We start from the raw sequence: 22,394 nt of genomic DNA, 5'->3' as shown, positions 1-22,394 counted from the left end.
TAAAAAAAAAAAAAAAACGAAGAAGATATTAAGGGTAAAATGAAGGGGGGGGAATCGGAGGGGAAGACAAACCATGAGAGACTATGGACTCTGAAAAACAAACTGAGGGTTCTAGAGGAGAGGGGGTGGGAGGATGGGTTAGCCTGGTGATGGGTATTAAAGAGGGCACGTATTGAATGGAGCACTGGGTGTTATACGCAAACAATGAATCATGGAACACTACAACAAAAACCAATGATGTAATGTATGGTGATTAACATAGTAACATTTTTTTAAAAAAAGAATTTTAAGAGCTACAAGATAGAAGCAAAAAGTTGAAAGGGAAACTATTAGGCCATCAGCTGATGTTTCAGCAGAAACTCTGCAGGCCAGAGAGAGTGGCATGATATAGTCAAAGTGCTGAAAGGAAAAAACCTATAGCCAAGAATATTCTATCTGACAAGGTTATCCTTCAGAATTGAAAGGGAAATAAAGAGTATCCCAGAAAAAACAAAAGTTAAAGGAGTTCATCACCACTAAACTAGTTTTACAAAATGTTAAAGGGATTTCATTAAGCAAAAAAGAAAAGGCCATAATTAAAATTAAGAAAATCATGAAAGAAAAAAATCTCACTGGTAAAGCAAACATATAATAAAGGCAGTGGATCAACCACATATAAAGCTCATGGTAAATAAAAGAAGTTATAAAATCAACTCTATCTATAATAATTAGTTAAGAGTACACAAAATTTTAAAATGTAAAATATGACATCAAAAACAAAATCTGGAAGGGGGTTAAAAGCGTAGTGTTTTTAGACTGTGTTCGAATTTACACCATCAACTTAAAACACATGGGGTATATACACAGGGTGTTACATACAGACCTCATGGTAACCACAAACCAAAACCTCTACTAGGTACACAAATAAAAAGAATCCAAACATAACACTAGAGAAAATCATCAGCTCACAAAGGAAGACAGTAAGAGAATAAAGGAACAGAACTACAAAACCAACCAGAAAATAAGGAACAAAACGGCAATAAGTACATACCTATCAGAAATTACTTTAAATGTAAAAAGACTAAATGCTCCAGTCAAAAGACAAAGTGACTGAATGGATTAAAAAAAAAAAAAAAAAAAAAGTGACCCAGTAATATGCTGCCTACAAAAGACTCATGTAAGATCTAAAGACATTCACAGACGGAAAGAGATGGAAAAAGATATTCCATTCAAATGGAAATGCAAAGAAAAGCATGGGTAGTAATACTTAGACTAAATAGACTAAAACAAACACTGCAACAAGACACAAAGTAGGGCATTATATAATGAGAAAGGGATGAATCCGACAAGAGACTATAACAACTTTAAATATCTAGGCACCCAACGTGGCAGCACCTAAATATATAAAGCAAATATTAACGGACGTAAAGGCAAAAATTGACAGTAATAATAGTAGGGGACTTTAACACCCTACTTACATCAGTGGATAGATCATCCATACAGAAAATCAGTAAGGACACAGCGGCCTTACACATTAGATCAGATGGACTTACCAGATATGTACAGAATAATCCATCCAAAAGCAGCAGAATACACGTTCTTTTCAAGTGCACATGGCACATTCTCCAGGACAGATCACATGTTAGGCCACAAAACAAATCTCAATAAATTTAAGAAAACTGAAATTCTATCAAGCATCCTTTCAAACCACAACAGTATAAAACTAGAAATCAATTACAAGAAAAGTGGAAAAAGCCAAACACGTGGAGACTAAACATGTTACGAAACAAACAACAGGTCAACAAAGATATCTACAAGGAAATCCAAAAATACCTTGACATAAATGAAAATGGACACATTCTAAAATCTACGGAAGACAGCAGAAGCAGTCTAACAGGGAAGCTTAACAGTAATACAGATGTACCTCAAGAAACAAGAAAAATCTCAAACAATCTAACCTTACACCGAAAAAAACCAGAAAAACAAGCAAAACCCAAAGTTAATAGAAAGAAGAAAATAATAAGGATCAAAGTGGAAATAAAGGAAATAGGAACCAAAAAAATAGAAAAGATGAGTAAAACGAAAAGCTGGTTTTTTTGAAAAGATTAAACTGATAAGCCTTTAGCCAGATTCATCAAGGAAAAAAAGACAGAGGGCTCAAATAAAATCAGAAATGAAAGAGAAGTTACAGCCAACTGCACAGAAATACAAAGGATTATGAAAGTCTCCTATGAACTAATATATGCAACAATTAGTCAACCTAGAAGAAATGGATAAATTCCTAGAAATATACAATCTTCAAAGACTGAATTAAAAAGAAATAGAAAATCTGAACAGACCAATAACTAGTAACAAAATCGTACTGGTAATCAAAAAACTCCCCTAAAGTCCAGGATCAAACAGCCTCACAGACAAATTCTACCAAACATTTAAAGAAGAGTTAGTAACTATCCTTCTCAAACTATTCCAAAAAACTGAAGTGAATACTTGCAAATTCATTTTACAAAGCCAGTATTACCAAAACCAAATTAGACAAAGATACTACAGAAAAAGAAAATCACTAGCCAATAACCCTGAGGAACACAGAGCCAAAATTCTCCAATCATGTGTTACCAAACCAAATTCAAAATACAGTAAATGGATCATACACCATGATCAAGTGAGGTTTATTCCAGGCATGCCAGGATGGTTCAATATTTGCAAATTAATTGATATATATTAACAAAACAAAGGATAAAAAATCCTATCATTTCAACAGACGAAGAAAAACTATTTACCAAAATTCAACATCCACTCATGATAAAGACTCAACAAAATGGAAAGAGGCAACATATTTCAACATAATAAAGACCGTATATGACAAACCCACAGATAATAACATCATACTCAGTGGTGAAAATCTGAAAGCTTTTCTTCTAAGATCTGGAGCAAGACAAAACTGAAAAACTCCATGCAAAAAAAAAAAAAAAAAAAATTAAACTGAGCCACTTTCTTACACCACATAAAAAGTAGATTCAAAATGGATTAAAGACCTAAATGTAAGACATGAAACCATAAAACTCCTAAAATAAAACAGTCAACTTTTGGATCTATCTCCTCAGGCAAGGGCAACAAAAGCAAAAATAAACTATTGGGACTACATCAAACTAAAAGGCTTTTGCAAAGAGAAGGAAGCCATCAGTGAAACAAAAAGGCAAGCTACTGACTGGGAGAAGATATCTGCAAACGTTATCCCCAATAAGGGGTTAATATCCAAAATATATACAGAACTCATACAACTCAACACTGAAAACAAACTATCTGTGAGGCATCTGGGTGGCTCAGTCAACTGAGCATCTGCCTTCGGCTCAGGTCATGATCCCAGGGTCCTGGGATCAAGCCCCCCGTCAGGCTCCTTGCTCAGTGGGGAGTCTGCTTCTCCCTCTGCCCCCATGCCCCCCCACTTGTGTTCTCTCTCTCAAATAAATAAATAAAATCTTAAAACAAAACAAAACAAAAAAACCTCCAGGAAAGAAACTGTGAGTCTATAATCCAATAAAACTGACCTTTAAGTAAGAAGGGTACAAATACTTATCTATCATGAACATGCAAAAAACCCTGGAAATATTCATTTTTTGGCCCTTCCTACAAAATCTGTCACATGGAGCTCAAGCAATCAAAATAACCAAAGAGACTGACTTGAGGGCCAGTGTAAATGGATGTAGGTATAAAATATAGAGATATCTGTAAAACTAAGGGTAGATGACAGTTAAACAGAGTATAATAATGGATATATGCACTAAAAGTTTAGATATGGCCCATGTATTAAAAAATACAGAACCATATTATAATTCTTTATGAGAGTTGTAGCTGGTTTCCAGCTAGCATCACTCCCATCCTCAGAACAAGAAAAACATTGATTAAACAGAATATAAGCAACCACTCTTCGATCCATTAGAGAACTGAGGTCAGAAGGCAAACCACCATACTGGAAAACGTAGAGACAGGTGGTTGAGAATCACAGCTTCCCAACAGCAGAAACAGCCACTAGAGCCAGCAACTGATAGGAATGCTTACGGGATAGCTGACTCATTTCTACAGAGTAAGCTATCAAATAGCTTGAGAGAAAAAAACTCCTGGGGACCCAGGCTCTAGGAACCCCACCAGGTTCTCAGGGTGAAAAATTCAATGAGAAAAATCCCTTGTTGCTTCTCGCAGTGGAAGGGAAGACACAACACAACCCTGAAGTGAGACCAAAACATTCTGCTCTCCTTAAAAAAGAAGAAATGATTTACTGGACCCCAACCAACATGGGAGAAGTTAATACCCAACTCCAGCCTCCTCTTACCTTCCTATTTCACGTAAGGAAAGAAAAATGCTGGAAAGCATTTTGGAAGGTCGCGGCCCAGGAGCCCAAGCTTACTAACAGAATTTTAGAAAACTTCTCCCCTTCCCACACCTCATCAACAGGGTTCCCACATGATAACAAGATTATAGCTAAACAACTACAATGATCAAACACTACTAAGAAGGAATCTCTAGGAAACCCAAAGACAACAGGAAAGACAAAAACAAGAATAATGGAGGAAATTCTAGCCTATGAATCCTGTATGTACAGCAAACAAACCTCACATTAAAGGCCTTTTTACCCCAGTTCCTCTTCCCTAAGGCATCATGTCTGGCTTTCAACAAAATTACAAGGCAAACTAAAAGGCAAACACATAGTCTAAAGAGACAAGGCAAGCAACAGAACCAGACTCAGGACAAAGCCTCTGGAATTATCAGAATGAGGACAGAAGATGACTCTGGTTGACATGGGAAGGCTTCAGTGGAAAATAAGCCAACATGCAGGGACACCCCACATAATGTAAGCAGAAAGAAGGCAACTCTAAGAATCAAAAGGAAATGTTAGAAATCCAAACAGATCAATAAAGGTCTTTGATGAGCCTATCAGCAGATTTGGCACAGTCATGTGAGCTTGAAGACAAGTCAACATCAACTTGACAAACTGAAAAACAAAGAGGAAAAAAAGAATTAAAATAATGGGAGAGAATATCCAAAAACGATGGGACAACTACTAGAGGTATAACATACACATAACAGGAATGCCAGAGCCAAAAAAAAAGAGAGAGAATGGAACAGAAGAAATACCTCAAGTTCTCGGAAAGCCTGGGTGGCTCCATCGCTAAGCATCTGCCTTCAGCTCAGGTCATGGTCCCAGGGTCCTAGGATCGAGCCCCGCATCGGGCTCCCTGCTCAGCGGGAAGCCTGCTTCTCCCTCTCCCACTCCACCTGCTTGTGTTCCCTGTCTCGCTGTGTCTCGCTCTGTCAAATAAATAAAATCTTTAAAAAAAAAAAAAAAAGAAGAAGAAATACCTCAAGTTCTAATGGCTGAGAATTTTCCAAATTTAATGATAGACCCAAACCACCAAACCAACATATCCACCTTGAATATTTACCAAAGCTTAAGGATAGGATATTTACCTACAAAGATAATTAACAAAAAATTTACACCTAGGTATACCATATTCAAACTGAAGAAAATCAAAGACAAAGAGTAAACATTTAAAGAATCCAGAGAGAAAAAAAGACAAAACACTACTTATATATGAACAAGAATAAAAACTACATTGGCCTTCTCTTCAAAAACCATGCATGGAAGAAGAGAATAGAAACAAATACTGAAGTGTTGAAGAAACAAACCCACCAGCCAGCAAGTCTACATCCAGCAAAATTATCCTTGACTTTCTCATACTAAGAAAAATTGAGGGAAACCGTTGCCAATGGATTTGCTTTGAGAAAAAATATTAAAAGAAGTTCTTCAGGGGGTGTCTGAGTGGCTCAGTCGGTTAAGCATGAGTCTTGGTTCTGGCTCAGGTCATGAGCTTGCGGTCGTGAGATCAAGCCCTGCACCATGCTGAGTGTGGAGCCTGCTTAAGATTCATTCTCTCCCTCTGTCCCTTCCCCCAGCTCCCACTCACACATGCATGCATGCACGCGCTCTCTAAAAAAATAAAATAAAAAAGGCTCTTCAGAGGCAAATGGTAAACATCAGATAAAGGTCAGAAACTCAGAACTACATAAAGAAAGGTAGACAATTAGAAAAGGAATAAAAGTTATATAAAGTTATTAACTAGTCACAGAGATAACTTTATAATTATAGCAAACAATGTATTGGTTATTGCTTATGGATATGAAAAATGAATGACAGCAATATCCTAAGTGACAAGAGGTAGGAATAAGGATACTGTTCACTAATTCAAAAAGATATATGCACCCCTATGTTTACTGCAGCATTAACAATAGTCAAGATATGGAAGCAGTCTAAGTGTCCATCAATGGATGAATGGGTAAGGAGGACCTGGTGTACATATATACACACCCACGTCCGTGAATTATCACAGAGCCATAAAAAAGGATGATGTTATGTCATTTGAGACAATATGAATGGACCTAAAGTGTATTATGCTAAGTGAAATAAGTCAGATTGGGAAAGACAAATTTTATATGATTCCACTCATAGGTGGAATCTAAAACATAATAATAAATGAACGAACAAAAAACAGAATCAGACCTATAAATACAGAGAACTGATGGTTGCCAGAAGGTAAGCATAAGTCTCAGGAATAAAAGGCACATTGACTATAAGGAATATAGTCAATGATACTCTAAAAATGATGTATCAGGACAGATAGTATCCACCTCGTGGTGAACACAGCATAATGTATAACTTTGTCAAATCACTACATTGTATAGTTGAAACTGATGTAACACTGTGTGTCAACGACACTCAAATCAATCAATCCATCAATCATTCATTCATTAAATGACATTGTAAAAAAAAAGAGAGAAAGAATACTGTTTATAGTGCCTGTACAATGAAGTAGTATTTAAATTAGCTGTAAAGGAGCGCCTAGGTGGCTCAGTCATTAAGCATCTGCCTTCAGCTCAGGTCATGATCCCAGGGTCCTGGGATTGAGCCCCACGTCCGGCTCCCTGCTCCCTGGGGAGCCTGCTTCTCCCTCTCTCACTCCCCCTGCTTGTATTCCCTCTCTCACTGTCTCTCTCTGTCAAATAAATAAATAAAATCTTTTAAAAAATTTAAAAATAAAAAAATAAATTAGTTGTAAAGTATATTGCAGACTCTTGGGCAACCACTAAAAAATTTAAAAAATATAAATAAAAATTCATCCAAGTATACTGATAATCATTTTAAATGTGAATGGTCTAAATATACCAATTAGAAGAGACTATCAGAGTAAATAAAAAATAAGATCTGATTCTATGTTGTCTGAAATAAACCCACTTTAAGTATGAAGCCACTGATAGTTTAAAAGTAACAGAACAGAGAAAGATATACCATGCTAACACTTAAAAACAAAAAGGAAAAGCCAGATAGGCATATAAATTCCAGACAGACTTTAGAGCAAAGAATATCATCAAGGATAAATAGGGGATTACATAATGATAAAGGGATCACTTATCCAAGGAGACTTAATAATCCTCACTGTTCGTGCACCTAACAACGGAGCATCAAAATACATAACATAAAAGCTAACAGAACTTCAAGGAGAAACAGACAAATGAACTATGGTAGTTGGACACTTCAACACCCCCCTATCAGTAATTGACAGGTCCAACAGGCAGAAAAACTACACATCAATCGTATTAACTGACACTTGTAAAATACTTCATCAGCAGAATACATCAACGATAGAATACACATTCTTCTCAGGCTCACATAGAGCATTCACCAAGACAGACCACATTCTGGATCGTACAACACACCTTAACAGATTTAAAATAACAGGAGCACCTGGGTGGCTCAATCAGTTAAGCGGCAGGCTCTTGGTTTTGGCTCAGGTCACAATCTCAAGGTCCTGGGATCAAGCCCCATGTCGGGCTCTGGGCTTAGCAGGGAGTCTGATTGAAGATTCTCTCTCTCCCCTCCCTCTGCCCCCCTGCTCCCACTGGAGCACTCTCTCACTCTCTTTTTCTCTCTCTAAAATAAATAATAAACATTTAAAAAAATTTTTTTAAATAACAGATATCAGGGGCGGCTGGGTGGCTCAGTCGGTTAAGCGTCTGACTCTTGATCTCAGCTCAGGTCTCGATCTCTGGGTCGTTGGGCTCCATGCTGGGCCTGGAGCCTACTTAATTAAAAAACAAAAACAAAAACAAAACAGAAATCATATAATGTATGCTTTCAAACCACAATGAAGTTGAATGAAAAAACAGTAATAGAAAAATACCCAGAAAATCCCAAAATATGTAGAGATTAACAACATACTTCTAAATAATACAGGGGTCAAAGAAGAAATCTCAAGAGAAATTTAAAATATTTTGAACTAAGTGAAAATGAACTACTATTTTAGTAAAATGTGTGGAATCCACGAAAAGCAGTGCTTATTAGGAAGCTTACAGCATTGATACATATATCAGAAAAGAATGAATATCTTTAAAACAAGTCATCTAAACTTTCATTTTAGGAAACCAGAAAAAGGAGAACAAATTAAATCCAAAGCAAACAGAAGAAAAGATAATAAATACTAGAGCAGGAACCAAGAAACTGAAAACAGGAAATCAATAGAGAATATCAAGTTAGTTCTTTGAAAGATCAATAAAATTGATAAACCTGCAGCCAAGTTAACCAGGAAAAAAAAAAAGCACGAATTACTAATATCAGACATAAAAGGAAGGTCATCATTACTGATCTCGTTAATAAAGGATTATGAAGAACTCTATATCCATAATCTACATATGCAATGTAACCCCAATTAAAATCCTAGCAAGTTTATTCTGTGGATGTCAATAAATTAAAGTTTATACTTTAATTTATTAAAGTAAGGCAAAAGACCCAGAATAGCCAATAAAATACTGAAGAAGAAAAACAAACTCAGAAAATTGACACTCCCCAACTTCAAAATTTACTATAAAGTCACTGTAATAAAGACAGTGTGGTACTGGTCAAAGAACAGAGAGATCAATGGAGCAGAAGAGTGCCTAGAAACAGACCCACGAGAATACAGTCAATTGATCTTTCACAAAGAAGCAAAAGTAATTCAGTGGAAAAAAGGTATCTTTTCAACAAGTGGTGCCTGGAGAATTAGACATCCACATGCCAAAAACAATCTAGACACAGAACTTACACCTTTCACAAAAATTAACTCAAAATGTATCACAGACTTAAATGTAAAATGCAAAACCTTAAGACTTCTAGCATACAACACAGGAGAAAATCAAGGTGGCCCCAGATTTGGAAATGACTTTTTAGATAGCACTAAACACACTATCCAGAAACAAAAAGGTAGTGAGACTTCACTAAAATTTAGAATTTCTCCTTTGTGAAAGATAATGGTAAGAAAATGAAAAGAGAAACGGACAAAATTTTTGCAAAACAAATATCTGACATAGGACTCCTATCTAATATACACAAATAATTTAAAACTCAACAAGAAAACAACCCAAATAAAAAAAGGGCCAAGGAACTTAACAGACACCTCATCAAAGAAGATCTACAAATGGCAAATAAGCACGTGAAAATACTGTCTACATCATATGCCATTAAGGAATCAGAAATTAAAACAATGAGATACCACTACACGCCTATTAGAATGGTTAAAATCCAGAGCACTGACACCACCAAATTCTGGTGAGGAGAAACAGAAAGAACTCTCATGCCTCACTTGAAGGAACACAAAATGGTAGAGCCACTTTGGGAGACATTTCGTCAGTTTCTTATTAAATGAACTATACTCTTACCATATGATCTAACAATTGTGTTCCTTGGTATTTATGCAAACGAGTTAAAAAACTATAACCACACAAAAATCTGTACATGGATGTTTACAGCAGCTTTATTCATAAGTGCGCAAACTTGGAAGCCACCAAGATGCCCTTCAGTGGGAGAATGGTTAAGTTAACTCTGGCACATCCAGACAATGGAGCATTATTCAATAATACAAAGATATGTAAAAAAACAGATGAATAAAAAAACAAAAAGCAGATCAGACTTGCAAATACAAAGAACAAACTGATGGTTGCCAGAGGGAAGAGGAGTAGGAGATTCAGACTTTCAGTTATGGAATAAGTCATGGGAATAAAAGGTACAGTATAGAGTGGGCGCCTGGGTGGCTTAGTCGGTTAAGCATCTGATTCTTGCTTTTGACTCAGGTCGCGATCTCAGGGCCGTGAGATCGAGCCCCACGTTGGGGCTCCACGCTCATCGTGGAGCCTGCTTAAGATTCTCTCTCTCCCTCTGCCCGCCCCTGCCACCCTACTCCCACTCTCTCTCTCTCCAAAAAAAAAAAAGAGAAAAAGAAAAAAAAAAAGTACAACACAGGGAATACAGTCCGTGATACCATAATAGCACTGTATGGTGACAGAGGGTAGCTACACCTGTGGTGAGCACAGCATAAGGAAATCAGAAGTTTCATCACTATGTTGTACACCTGAAGCTAATATAACATTGTGTGTCAACTATTCTAACAAAAAATTTTTAAATAATAAAAAGATATGAGCCGTCAAGCCAAGAAAAGACACAGAAGAACCTTATATGCACATCGCTAAGTGAAAGAAGACTTTCTATAAAGATTACATACTATCGGATTTCAACTATATGACATCCTGGAAAAAACAAAACTACAGAGACATAAAATTCCCATGGTTGCCTGGGGTTTGCAGGGAGGTAATGAGGGAGAGAGAGAAAAGTAAGTGGAGTGCAGAGGATATTTAGGGCAGTGAAACCATCCTGTAAGACGGTACACATTTGTTAAAACCCAGACAATGTTACAACACGGAGGAAACTATGGACTACAGTTAATAATTTCTGGACACTGGCCCATCAATTTTAATAAATCACCACACTTACGTCAGATGTTAATGACAGGGGAAACTGCTTTAAAAAATAAAGTCCGATAAAAACAAAAACAGGAGGGGAGGGTATACACACAAAACAACGGTTTTCAGCGAGATCAGCGGGGATCTTAGTACTGACAATTGCATGTAACATACCAACATACCAAGTCAGAAACTCTGAGCCATTCTAGTTCTCTCGTTATTTGTATCCCCGAGAATCAGGATTCTCAGCATGGAAGACACACAACAGACGTGTAATGTAGAAGGAAAAGCCTTTGCAGTCCTATATTTGAACCAGAACTCACTAGATATTTTATCTTTAAAAACATGGTTTTAACTTAGCCCTATCCATTTAAAAAAGTCCTACAAAACACGAACAGCCCAGCAGTGAGGAGTACCCTAGAGCCCAGATTGGGGCTAATATTTATACTTCCCTCTAAGACAGGCAAACAAAAACAGGGTTTCTGTTTTTGTTTTGTTTAAGATTTTTTTATTTATTTACTTGACAGAGAGAGAAAGAAAGCACAAGCAGGGGGAGCAGAAGGCAGAGGCAGAGGGAGAAGCAGGCTCCCCGCTGAGCAGGGAGCCCGATGCGGGGCTCGATCCCAGGACCGTGGGATCATGACCTGAGCCGAAGGCAGACGCTTAACCTTTGTTAAGCAGACTGAGCCACCCAGGCGCCCCAACAGGGTTTCTTAGAAGACTGGCCGATTCTAGGTCTGGGGCTGGAATTTAGAAACATCGGGAACAGCCTGGTACTGCAGATGGCAAGGAAGCTGTCAGAAGACAGGCCTTCCAATGGAAAGACCAGGTCAAGTGGTTGGGAGAACCAACTAGAAGAGGCTCCCACGGGCCCAAGATGAACAAGAGGAGTTTGAACAGTGACTGCAGAACTATGGTGTGCAAGGAGGCAAACTCACTGGTTTAAGCAAAACTTCTGACACCTGTTTCCACACTCAGAGCTTCTCCTTTAATCAGTCTCGGGTGTGGCCTAAGCATTAGGAAGTTGAAAAGTTCCCTCCTAGGTGGGTCTAATTTGCAGCCAAGCTGGCAAGCTAGTAGTGGAGAAGGTACTGACCGACAAACAAGGTACTTCTCAGAGACAGGCCTGAGGCGCAAACAAGCCTTCTGGGAAGAAGGCAACATACAGAACAAGCACCTGACCCAGCGAGCATGGGCTGCGAGATCTCATTACGCATTAACAACATTCACCCTTTGCCTGTCGTAGAAGTTTCAGGAGTCTTGCCCATTTTGGTGATTCTTGCCTTCCATTTTTAAAAGTATGGAAGAGCACATTCCCGACCCAACAATTCCCATTCCTGGGTCCATAACCTACAGAAATGATTATGTGTGTTCACCCAAAGACCTGGGTTCGGAGGTTCCAAGCAGCACCATTCATGACTGCCCTCATCTGGAAATGACCCCAATGTCTGGCCACAGCAGAGTGAAGGAATGAACTGAGGCAGAACTCACACAGTGGACCTAAAGCCAACTTTATAGCATGAATGAACCTCACATGATGCCAAGCAAGAGAATCAGACACTCAAGAGTGAGCACATATAATCCTCTTTTATTTTTTTTTAAAGATTTTATTTATTTATTTGAGAGAGAGAGAATGAGATCGAGAGAGAGCATGAGAGGGGAGAGGGTCAGAGGGAGAAGCAGACTCCCTGCTGAGCAGGGAGCCCGACGCGGGACTCGATCCCGGGACTCCAGGATCATGACCTGAGCCGAAGGCAGTCGCCCAACCGAGCCACCCAGGCGCCCTAATCCTCTTTTATTTAATGATGTACAAAAAGAGGCAAAACTATGCTTTCGGAGTCAGGACAGTGTGCATCCTTGAAGGGATAATGAGCGGGAGGTGCAAGGCTTCCCAGGCTGTTGGTTTAAAAATGTGTCACGCTGCACCGTGACTTATACACTGATCCAAATGAATGCTTCAATAAAGTGTTTCTAAGTGGGTTTTTTTTTTTTTAATATGTGTAAGTGTTTGAGAAAGAAGGTTCCTGTTTCCTTGGCCCAACTGGCATGTGCAGGTCAGCATCCCCGAATGCATTCCTACATCGATACAGAATTATCAGCCCACAGAGAGCAGGTACCACGGCTTCTAGAACAGGACTGGACTGTCAGTAGTCACTCAGTGTACACTTGCCGAGTTAGCTGTTTCATCTTTGTAGGTCCACGTGCCTGTCAAAAATGGTGTGACATGAGGCCAGACAGCAAAAGCTAAGAGCACAGTTTCTAAAGCCTGACTGCCTGGGTTCAAATCCTGGCTCTATTTCTTATCAGCTGTGTGACTGGAAGCAAGTTAACTTTAGTTCAGCTCTAAACTGGACGACGAGGATGACGACAACAATCATAATGAAACAGTGGATTTAAAAGAAATAATCAGTAAGGGGCGCCTGGGGGGGCTCAGTCAGTTAAGCGTCTGACTTTGGCTCAGGTCATGATGCCGGGGTCCTGGGATCGAGCCTCGTGTTGGGAAATCCATGCTCAGCAGGGAGTCTGCTTGAGATTCTCTCTCTCTCCTTCTCCTGCTACCCCTCCCCTGCTTGCATGCGCTCTCTCAAAAATAAATAAATCTTTAAAAAAAAGAATCCATAAGGAGAGCTTAGTACAATAACCTGGCACATGGTAAGCAATGTATTTGTGCATTTGTGTGGATTAAGATACTATGTATATATAGCATATTTGAATTATATTATCAATTATTTTGAAATCTTCTGATAAAGAATGCACAATTGGAAGGATACAAATATATAATAAACAGGTATCTTCCTCATAACCTAAGGGCTTAAATATTTACAGCTCTGAAAAAAATCACTTGACATATGAGTATCTGCAAAACAACCATTCATATACTGTGGCTGCAAAGCATGTTACCAGTCTCTGGTCTGAGAGGTCAAGACCCCTTCCCAATTACCCAGTGTGATGTGTGCCTTTCATTTGACTCACTTTAGCTGTAAAATTATAAACTATTCTGAGTCCAGAGAAATAATTAACAGGTATGAAGAGAAATACAGTAAATGAAAAGGTTCTTTATGAAGTACAGGTAGATTATAACTAAAGATAACATTTCACGTATTCAGGTTTATTCTGTTATAAGAACCAGTATTTCCCCAACAGAAGCTCTCCAGCACCATACTTCCCAGTGTTTTAAGCTAACGTTCTGTTTGAGGACAGAAAAAATGAATCCGTATATAGTAAAAAGATCTCACATCTGCTCATTAAATTCAGTTAAAATTAATGGTTTTTCAGAAAACCCTAAGGAAAGGAGGAGGGTCGCACTGACCAGATAAAAAAGTTGCTTCTAGTGTTTTCTTCAACCATTAAAGTTCATGATAAACCTACGCTTCCAAGCTGGTCGGGCTGGCTGAATGACACGTTTTATTTGCCTAGTACAGTGTTTTTAAAGAATTCTGAAACTGAAGGCCTTGAGGTCAGGCCTGTGGTGCCAGTCAGCCCCGAAAATCACCACTCTTTCGCATCCGAACCAGCCCCTGTTGCACTTCAGGGGTGCAAACAACATGGCACAGCGTATGGAACAAAGTGTCGGCCACACTTCAGCGTGAACTCCCACTCCACTGCTACCTGTGTGGTGCTAGGGCTCCAGAGAACTTTCTGCTTCCCCAGCCTGTAAAACACGGACAATTATCACCTGCTAAGAAGGGTGATATTATAAAAGCATAAGCAACCTAAGCACTCACGCAGAGATCATTCAGCACCTCTCATGTAGATGCTATGAGCTGAACTATGGCCCCCTAAACTTTGCATGCTGAAGCCCAACCCCCAGTGTCTCAGAATGTGCCCTGATGTGGAGACAAGACTTGTAACGAGGTGATGGAAGTTAAAACGAGGCCATTCAAGTGGGCTGTAATCCAAGTGACCGGTGTCCTTCTGAGAAGAGGGAAGTGGACACACAGAGAAACACCACGGCCGTGGGTCCACAGGGGAAAGACCATGTGAGGATACCGCCAGAGCCGAGGAGAGGGGCCTCAGGAAAACCCAACCCTGCCAACGCTGTGGTCTCGGACTCCCAGCCTCCAGCACTGTGAGAAGTAAATGCCTGTTCTTTAAGCCCCCCGGTCTGTGCTATTTTGTGTGGAAGCCCCTAGCAGACTAATAAAGTAGAGAATGTTACACCTTCCTGTGTCTTCCTGGTTTAACCAATACCTCAAATCCAAAATACCGTTCCACATTGTCAAGCAGCTCACCCTGGTGACATCTGCCCAAGGGGGGCCCTGCAGATTCCATTTCTCCCTCATGTTTCATGGGGCAAAAACACTGATGGGTCAGCACCTCTCCATTCAGAAGCCCCTGGGCCTCCAGGCCTTGCTTCGGGCCGGCAAGGTGGTTATGAAACACGCCAATACTACAGATACTCCAGATCAGACAGAACCTAACAGAGCTGAGGTTTCTTTGACTGTGAGTTTCATGCGTGAAGTACCATACAAGGGGCATGAGGAGGCATGAGGAGAAAGGAAGCAACTAGCCAGGTAGCAGTGGACGATGGGGCAGGAGACAGTGTGTAGGCTCCGGAGGAAGCTCCAAGCAAAACACAGAGGCTCAACACTGACCCCTGCCGGCCAGGCACTTTATCTCCACAGACTGCTCCTCGGCCACATCTTTATGCTCTTTTGCTTTAAAAAATAAAAAATAAACCAACCCGCGCAAACTTGCTATTCAAGGAAGCGAAGGTGAGAGAAATCATCTCTAGTTTTTGCTTGGTAACAGTGGATCTCATATATTGAGATCAAATTTCTTTGAACCAGGTTTGTGTAAATTTATGGAAAGAAGAGTGAGGATATGGCTCTCGATTATTATCCATACCAATTCTAGCACTGATTATCACAACGAAGAGCTGACGATAATGGCAAAGCAGTGGGTGTTACAGTTTCTGACGATAAAAATCTACCTCAGATTCATTAGACAGCTTAGTTTTCTTAGCGTAGCAAATACTCATTTACCAATGGACAATTAAAGATTCAATATGTAGGAAACTCCCAGAGACTTGGCTTGGATAGCACCCATCCTGGAAAAAAAATGATAATAAATTCAATAAACAGCTATTGGAGGATATACGGCATTTTACTTATTAGTCGAAAAAATGGCTAACATTTTTTAATGCCTGTCATTCTCAAAAGCCACAAGCGCATCACAACTGAAATCCTGTGAAATGCCCCGCTGCCTCCCCAGACACCTCCCACGTTGTCCAGGGCTCAGAATTTGCCGGGTGAGGCCACTGTTTTCCTCCTGGCCCTGTCACACCAGACATGCCCATCTAACTTCTCGGAAATTCTCAAGCAGGTGAGCAATGAGGCACTGGGTGCCCAGACGTAATCAAACAGAGACAAGCAGGTGAAGATCACCGGAAAAAGCACGACTACTGAGAATTCTAAAAACTAAAGAGACATGGTTTTCCATTTTTTACACACAGATAAAACAGATTTTTAAAATACCAGTAATAGGGGCACCTGGGTGGCTCAGTCGTTAAGCGTCTGCCTTCGGCTCAGGTCGTGATCCCAGGGTCCTGGGATCAAGCCCCGCATCGGGCTCCCTGCTCCGCGGGAAGCCTGCTTCTCCCTCTCCCACTCCCCCTGCTTGTGTTCCCTCTGTAGCTGTGTCTCTGTCAAATAAATAAATAAAATCTTTAAAAAATAAATAAAAATAATAAAATAAAATACCAGTAATAGTGCATATTAAGACTAATATGTGCCATGCTATTGAATGAAAGTTTGTGTCCCCCCAAAATTCATATACTGACACCTAACACCCATCTGTGATGGGATTAGGAGGTGGGGGGCCTTTGGGAGGCAACCAGGTCATAAGGGCGGAGCCCTCGGGAATGGGATTAGTGTCCTTATAAAAGACACCTGAGAGGGGTCCCTTACCCCTTTCACCCTAGGACACTGAGGACACAGCGGTCTATGAGCCAGGAAGTAAATCCTCATCAAATACGGAACCTGCCGGTGCCTTGGTCTTGGACTTCCAGCCTCCAGAAATGTTAAGAAATAAATTTCTGTGGCTTGTCAGCCACCCGGCCTTGGTCCTGCTACAGGAGCCCAAGCAGACTGAGACAGGCCAGATTCCATACTAGCCACTTGACAGATGACAACTCACGGCAATTCGACAAGTCTACTAATTTTACTATTCCCATTTTATAGATGCGTGAAGCACTGCGAAGTTAAGCGACTTGCCCAAGGTTACACAACTAGGGGGCATAAAAGGCTGTTTACCAAAAAAGAGGCCATGACTGACATGTCCTATCACGGCTGAAATGTCAAAAGACTGAAAAAGAGTAAAAGCTCGTTATTAGTTCAGTCACGCCAAAAGGGGTCCCAATTATTCATAATTTATTTCCTGTCTGGCGGAGACATTTTCAGTGTTTACACTGTCCTGAAATCAAAAATAGAACCGCGAGCAGTCTGTATCTTGCTCCTGCCGGTTGGAACAGGCCCGCCCTCTGGAGAGTCGGGGCAGGGTCTGCGAAGGGCACTCCGAGGATGTGTTCCTTCTCTGCTACGCTTTCTAGCCTAGCTCACCCCAACTCTTAACTGAGAGCAATCCTTTGTCAGTGAACTTTCTCCAAGCACTGGACAAGTGCACACCAGGCCCAGAAGAGCTCCTGAAACCAGGCTGATGGGACGGTGGGTTAAAATGAACACCTGGGGAGCTTCTCAGAGGAGGTGACCCAAGACTGGGGCCATGTGGATGGACAGGTCATTCCTCCCTTCAGCAAGTCCTAACTGCCAAAGGGTGGAGGAGGCTGGCTGGGGAGGAAAGGGAAAAGGGCTTCCCAGGCCAAGATCCCGCAGGTTGAAAAATACAAAGATGGGCATATCTGAGCAACTTAGGAAAAAAAAAAAAAAAAGGAAAGGTCTTACTAAAGATCACAGCTAACATGACATGGTCTTCTCAGCTCCTTTCTTTTTCCTCAGAGACAGCCTGCATTGATAAAAACTCCTAACAGGGTGACCACTTCCAGGTTTAACAGGGCTTTTGAAACAGCCCTTCCAGAAAAACCCGTGATTACGTTTGTTGATTATTTTGCATGGTTCTTTAGCAAGACGACTGCCTCGAAGGCAGGTTATTTTTCTTTTTATAATTATCTGAAAAATATTTTAGTCTAACCTAGGGGGGAAAAAACCTGATAAAGGTTTGACCATCTAGAGGGCAATAAACTTGAAGAGAGGGGAAAAAAAGTCACAAAAGATTTAAATAAAAGAAATGAAAAAAGTCTCCCTGGCTACTAATGGGATTCTCTGCTCCCACGGAAGCTGATTACAGGAGCCTTCAAAAGCAGCTTTATCACCCAGGTGAGGACAGCCGCATTGTGGCCGAGTTCCTCCGTGAGATCTCTTCAATAAAGAGAACAAAATTGCAACCATTACTCTTAGAAGCGTTAAGGAGAACGGGTGTGCAGATTTCATGCCGTGTGGGAGGAAAAAAATAGGAAGGAAAATAAAATGAAGGGGTAATTTCAAAGGAACAGCAATCTAAATCTTTAAGAATCCTGGGCAAAAGCGCCAAACGTTCCAGGATCTATTAAGCCACCAGAGAAAACATCAACATAGTACACAAAGGCCTGACCCAGACTCATTAGCCACGCTCTCCTTGGTCCAGTCCATGGGCTGTGTTGGAACTGGTTACATCTGAGGCTTCCCCGGCTCTATCTGGATGTTCCTATCAGAGTTAACATTCAGTACGTGCTCACTCAGTACGAGGTTGGCGCTAAGCGCTGGACATGCTTCAGTGCCCTTAAGCGCTGATCCAGTCCTAACAAGTGCAAACCTACATTTCCATGTGATGAAGAGGACTCGAGGCTCAGAAAGGTTAAGCAGCTTCTCCGAAGTTACATGGCACTACGCACAAGATGGAGAATCTGAGTCCAGCCTATGCAACTCCAAGGCCCCGCTCGTAAGCGCTGCCTCTCAGAGAGGGATCTGACCACATCGAGAATCCAGCTTGACGGAAAACTGTAGAATCTGTCTGATGTCTGTCTCCAGCCTATGAAGTTTTTCCCATCATAAAGCTTTTGGTACCTGAACTGCTGAAAACATCTTTTCAAGGCCCTTTACTGTCTCCAAGGAAGTAAAGTGCTGCATTTATATGATACAATTCTCCCAAGCAAAAAGACAATTCATGTGCTTAGAGTAAGAACAAAACTCCCATTCTTATTTTCAAAACTTAATTCTTACCTTTTGAGAAACTCAACAAAGTAAGGATAAGGAAGGAAAAGCTTGAGACACAATAACCATTCTCTGTCCATGCGAGTGAACTGTTCCTTGTGTTTAATCTTCATAGTAAGACACAAAACCTCATGAATACAGTTAAAACTTTACTAGTAAAGAAATAAGGGAATTCTTACGCTATAGTTTATGCAACCATGTCAAATATTTTAATATATAAGATATTCAAATATATCCAGAAAGCATTATGTGCACCACCAATAAATGAGCCCCAGCTGAGGAATGGGCCTCGGAAGGTATCCTGGAAACTTCCAGGCTCCACGAGTCCAGAGGTCAGGGAGTTTCGGCAGAAGGCAGCCACTCTTTGGGTCTACACACACCACAGAGGCTGGAGAGGTCGAATCTCCAAATTCTCTTCCACCGAACTCCCCAAGAAGCAGCCTTGTTCTTCCTCAAGCTACTTCTCTGGGAGAACAGAAGAAAGATCTTGCTTTTCACCACCTAATATTACACCGGAAACATCTTTTTCAGGAAGCAAGTGGCTATCTTTTTTTCTTCAGTACAAGGCAAGGCTTCAAAGAGATAATGCAAGTGAACCAAAATAGCTTTGCTGCTCTCCCTACTTATAAATATTACATAAAGAATCCTCTTCACAGCCAAGGGCTATAAAGTTCCCCTGCAGTGCTGAGGAACAGAGAGCCATGGGGCCAAAAGTACAGCGGAGCCGGGCCTCCTGCTTGTGCTCACCATCCTTTATTACAGCAGAGCCCCCCATGCTCACCACGACCTAGGCAGAGCTGGGAAGGGGCAGTGCAAGCACACATCCAGATCTGCCATGGCCAGTTCAGTCCCAGACACAGCGGCTCTGTTGCTGTCACCAAGAAGCCATCACCACTTGAGAGAGGCCAACTCATCTCAAGAGGCTAAGATGCTAATGAGTCCAAAAGCTAAAGCTCAGTGGCAGGAATCTTCCTGAGAGTTACCAAATGCAGGCTGTCTATGACTTCCCATCCCCTGTCCTTTAGCAGAGATGTATCAAGAGCCCCGACCCCAACCTATCCTGGGCACAAACCATGGGCTCACAGTAAATCTGACTCTGCTCTCTCCATGCCTAACAAGCAATGCATCTTTTAGGGTCTCCTGGACTTCTCCCCTCCTTCTCCAATGTCACATCCTGGTCTGGATCTCATCAAACCTCAGGTCTAATCCATGAGGCCTTCCTTCATCCATCCAACATTCTGGAGCACCTACTGTGTTCCAGGCACTATAAAGAAGGCAAATACGAGTAATGCACAGCAATATTCGCCCCGCTCTCCGATGTGGACGAGAGACATTTAGATTAAGAACACATCACAATCTCGTATAACAATAGCCAGGAAGCAAGGCATATCCACCTTCACAGAGGAGGGAATGACCGTTAGCTTGACACTGACACAGAAGGCTTCACACAGGCTATGGCATCTGGGCTGACTCCTGACAGGTAAGTGCGAGGATCTAGGGGGAAGAGAAGGATACAATACTTCTAAGGCACAAGGACCTGAAAGAGTGTGTCCTGGTTCAAGGAGGGCAATTTGTTCAGCATGGCGGGGACGACAAAGGCATGGAAGGGATAGGAACTAAGGTAGGTTTGGGTCACATTCAGAAAGGCTTTGCATGTCACGCCAAAGAACTTGGGGCATTACTGTTGGTAATGAAGAACCAGAAGCGTTTAAGGAAGAAGGTCCAAACTGAAGCCACAGTCAGCCTGAAGACGTGTTTTATTTCACCTATAAAGTACGTTTCAAATATCGGAATTAGTTGCCAACGTCTAAGAATTAGGGAATTTCATGTCAAAATCTGGCCTCTTGTCTTCTTAACAACAACAACTATGACAACACTAGGCCAACATCCCCAAGTGGTGACAACTGTTTGGATGTGAGTAGCAGATGTAGCAGCTGTCCCTCTTCCGACAGGATACCTTTTATGAAGTTCATGACCACCCTGACCTTGGCCCCAAAAGACATCTGAAGCTGCAATCTCTGGTTTAAAGGAGAGAGTTACTCGGTAAGATATGTTGCAGAAAAGTAACACTAGAAAGCAATACAGTGAGTAAACCACAGGGTCAGCAAAACTGGAGGCAAGAGGCAAAGCACAAGGAGGAGGTAACAAACGCCTCAACTAAGGAGAAAAAAAGAGCCAGAAAAGGGGAAGGAGTCAAGAAAGGTTTAACATACTCCAGGCATAAGAACAGTTATCACAGAACTTGTGTGTGGCAATTGTTGAAGGGTCGGAGGCTAGATGAGGACAAAGGAGGCATGATTCAAAAGTGATTTTCAGTTAAAAATAAAGTGGGTTTTAAGTAAACTATGTGGGAAATCCACCCAAATGCCAACAATTCGCATAGACAACAGTGAGGTCCAGCCACAACCGTCTGTGATTCTTACGCTGGACTCTCAGGTTCGTCTTCCAGTCGGGACGGAACGTACGCTGATTGCTAACTTTCCGAGCCAAGCTCTCTCTCCACAGGTGATGCTTACAAGCAGGGCGTGGCGATGTGAATCATTACAACCTCTCATACCGCGGCCAGCAGCTGCTGGGAAAACTTAAAAACCCTCCCGGTGCTGCAAGGGGAAGGCCCAGCCCCAGAACTTACACAAGCCGTTGACATCCAGCATGTTGGAGATGCCCCGGTCACTCATGTCCACTTCCGGCTGGTTCTTCTCCCGGCTCTCCTCCACCAACTTTTTCAGAGACTTGGACATATTCTATACCAAACGACAACAACGAAACACGTGGGCGACGGCTGGGGGGGAGGGGTGCAGGGATCGAAAGGGGAGACGCCCCGGGCTGGCACTGTCCAGTTTTCCCCTAGCCTTGGAAGGTGGGCATCAGCGGGCAGGGTCCCGGTGCAGGGAGGAGGAGGGGAAGGGGCGGGGCGGGGCGGGGGACTGGGAGGCGTCCGATACCGCTCCGGCGGCGCGCAGAGTGGCGAACCCAAGTGCGATGCCGCACACACTCACCGCGGAGGGCAGCGCCTAACAGGCTGGGCGAGCGAAGCACAGGTTTCCGCAGGGCGCACCTCAGTGGCAAGAAATGCACTTGGTCAGTGCAAAACGCAGACCGGAACGAGGAACACGCCCTGTCCCGGAGCTCGGCGCAGGCGCACACCCTGCGGCGCTCAGCTCCACGCCCCGCCCGCGCCTGACCCTTCCCAAATTAGGAGAACAGTTCACTAGACGTGGCTCGAGGGTGAGGCTCCGCCCACAAAGGAACGGGTACCCCCGCGGCCGGCCAATCACATCCGTCATCTGGCCTCGAGACCCCGCCCGCCCCGAGGTTGATCCGTCCCCCTGGAATGCGCTCGGGTTTGCCATTCGGAGAGGACAGGGCTTGGCGCAAGCGCACTAGGAT

General features: G+C 41.9%; 1 protein-coding gene across 5 annotated transcripts in view; it reads right to left on the bottom strand.

The window, feature by feature from the left end:
• Nucleotides 1–22,185, bottom strand: part of RSU1 (Ras suppressor protein 1) — a 249,998-nt gene extending 227,813 nt beyond the window's left edge. For 2 of the 5 annotated variants that reach the window (XM_025853432.2, XM_073879869.1), the window contains exons 1-2: nt 22,004–22,177; nt 21,637–21,748 (exon numbers count right to left, since the gene is read on the bottom strand). In XM_025853432.2, the coding sequence (XP_025709217.1) occupies nt 21,637–21,745 (109 nt within the window). In that variant the 5' untranslated portion in view covers nt 21,746–21,748; nt 22,004–22,177. Of the gene's footprint in view, nt 1–21,636; nt 21,749–22,003 lie in introns of all 5 variants that reach the window. The other 3 variants (XM_025853430.2, XM_025853428.2, XM_025853431.2) reach the window with 3 other exon arrangements.
• Nucleotides 22,186–22,394: the final 209 nt, after the last annotated feature.

Source organism: Callorhinus ursinus, unplaced genomic scaffold (genome assembly GCF_003265705.2).
Source record: "Callorhinus ursinus isolate GAN/ISIS: 27379988/994484 unplaced genomic scaffold, GSC_fseal_2.0 scaffold36, whole genome shotgun sequence".
Classification (NCBI taxonomy): Eukaryota; Metazoa; Chordata; class Mammalia; order Carnivora; family Otariidae; genus Callorhinus; species Callorhinus ursinus.
This window is presented reverse-complemented; position numbering and strand designations above follow the sequence as displayed.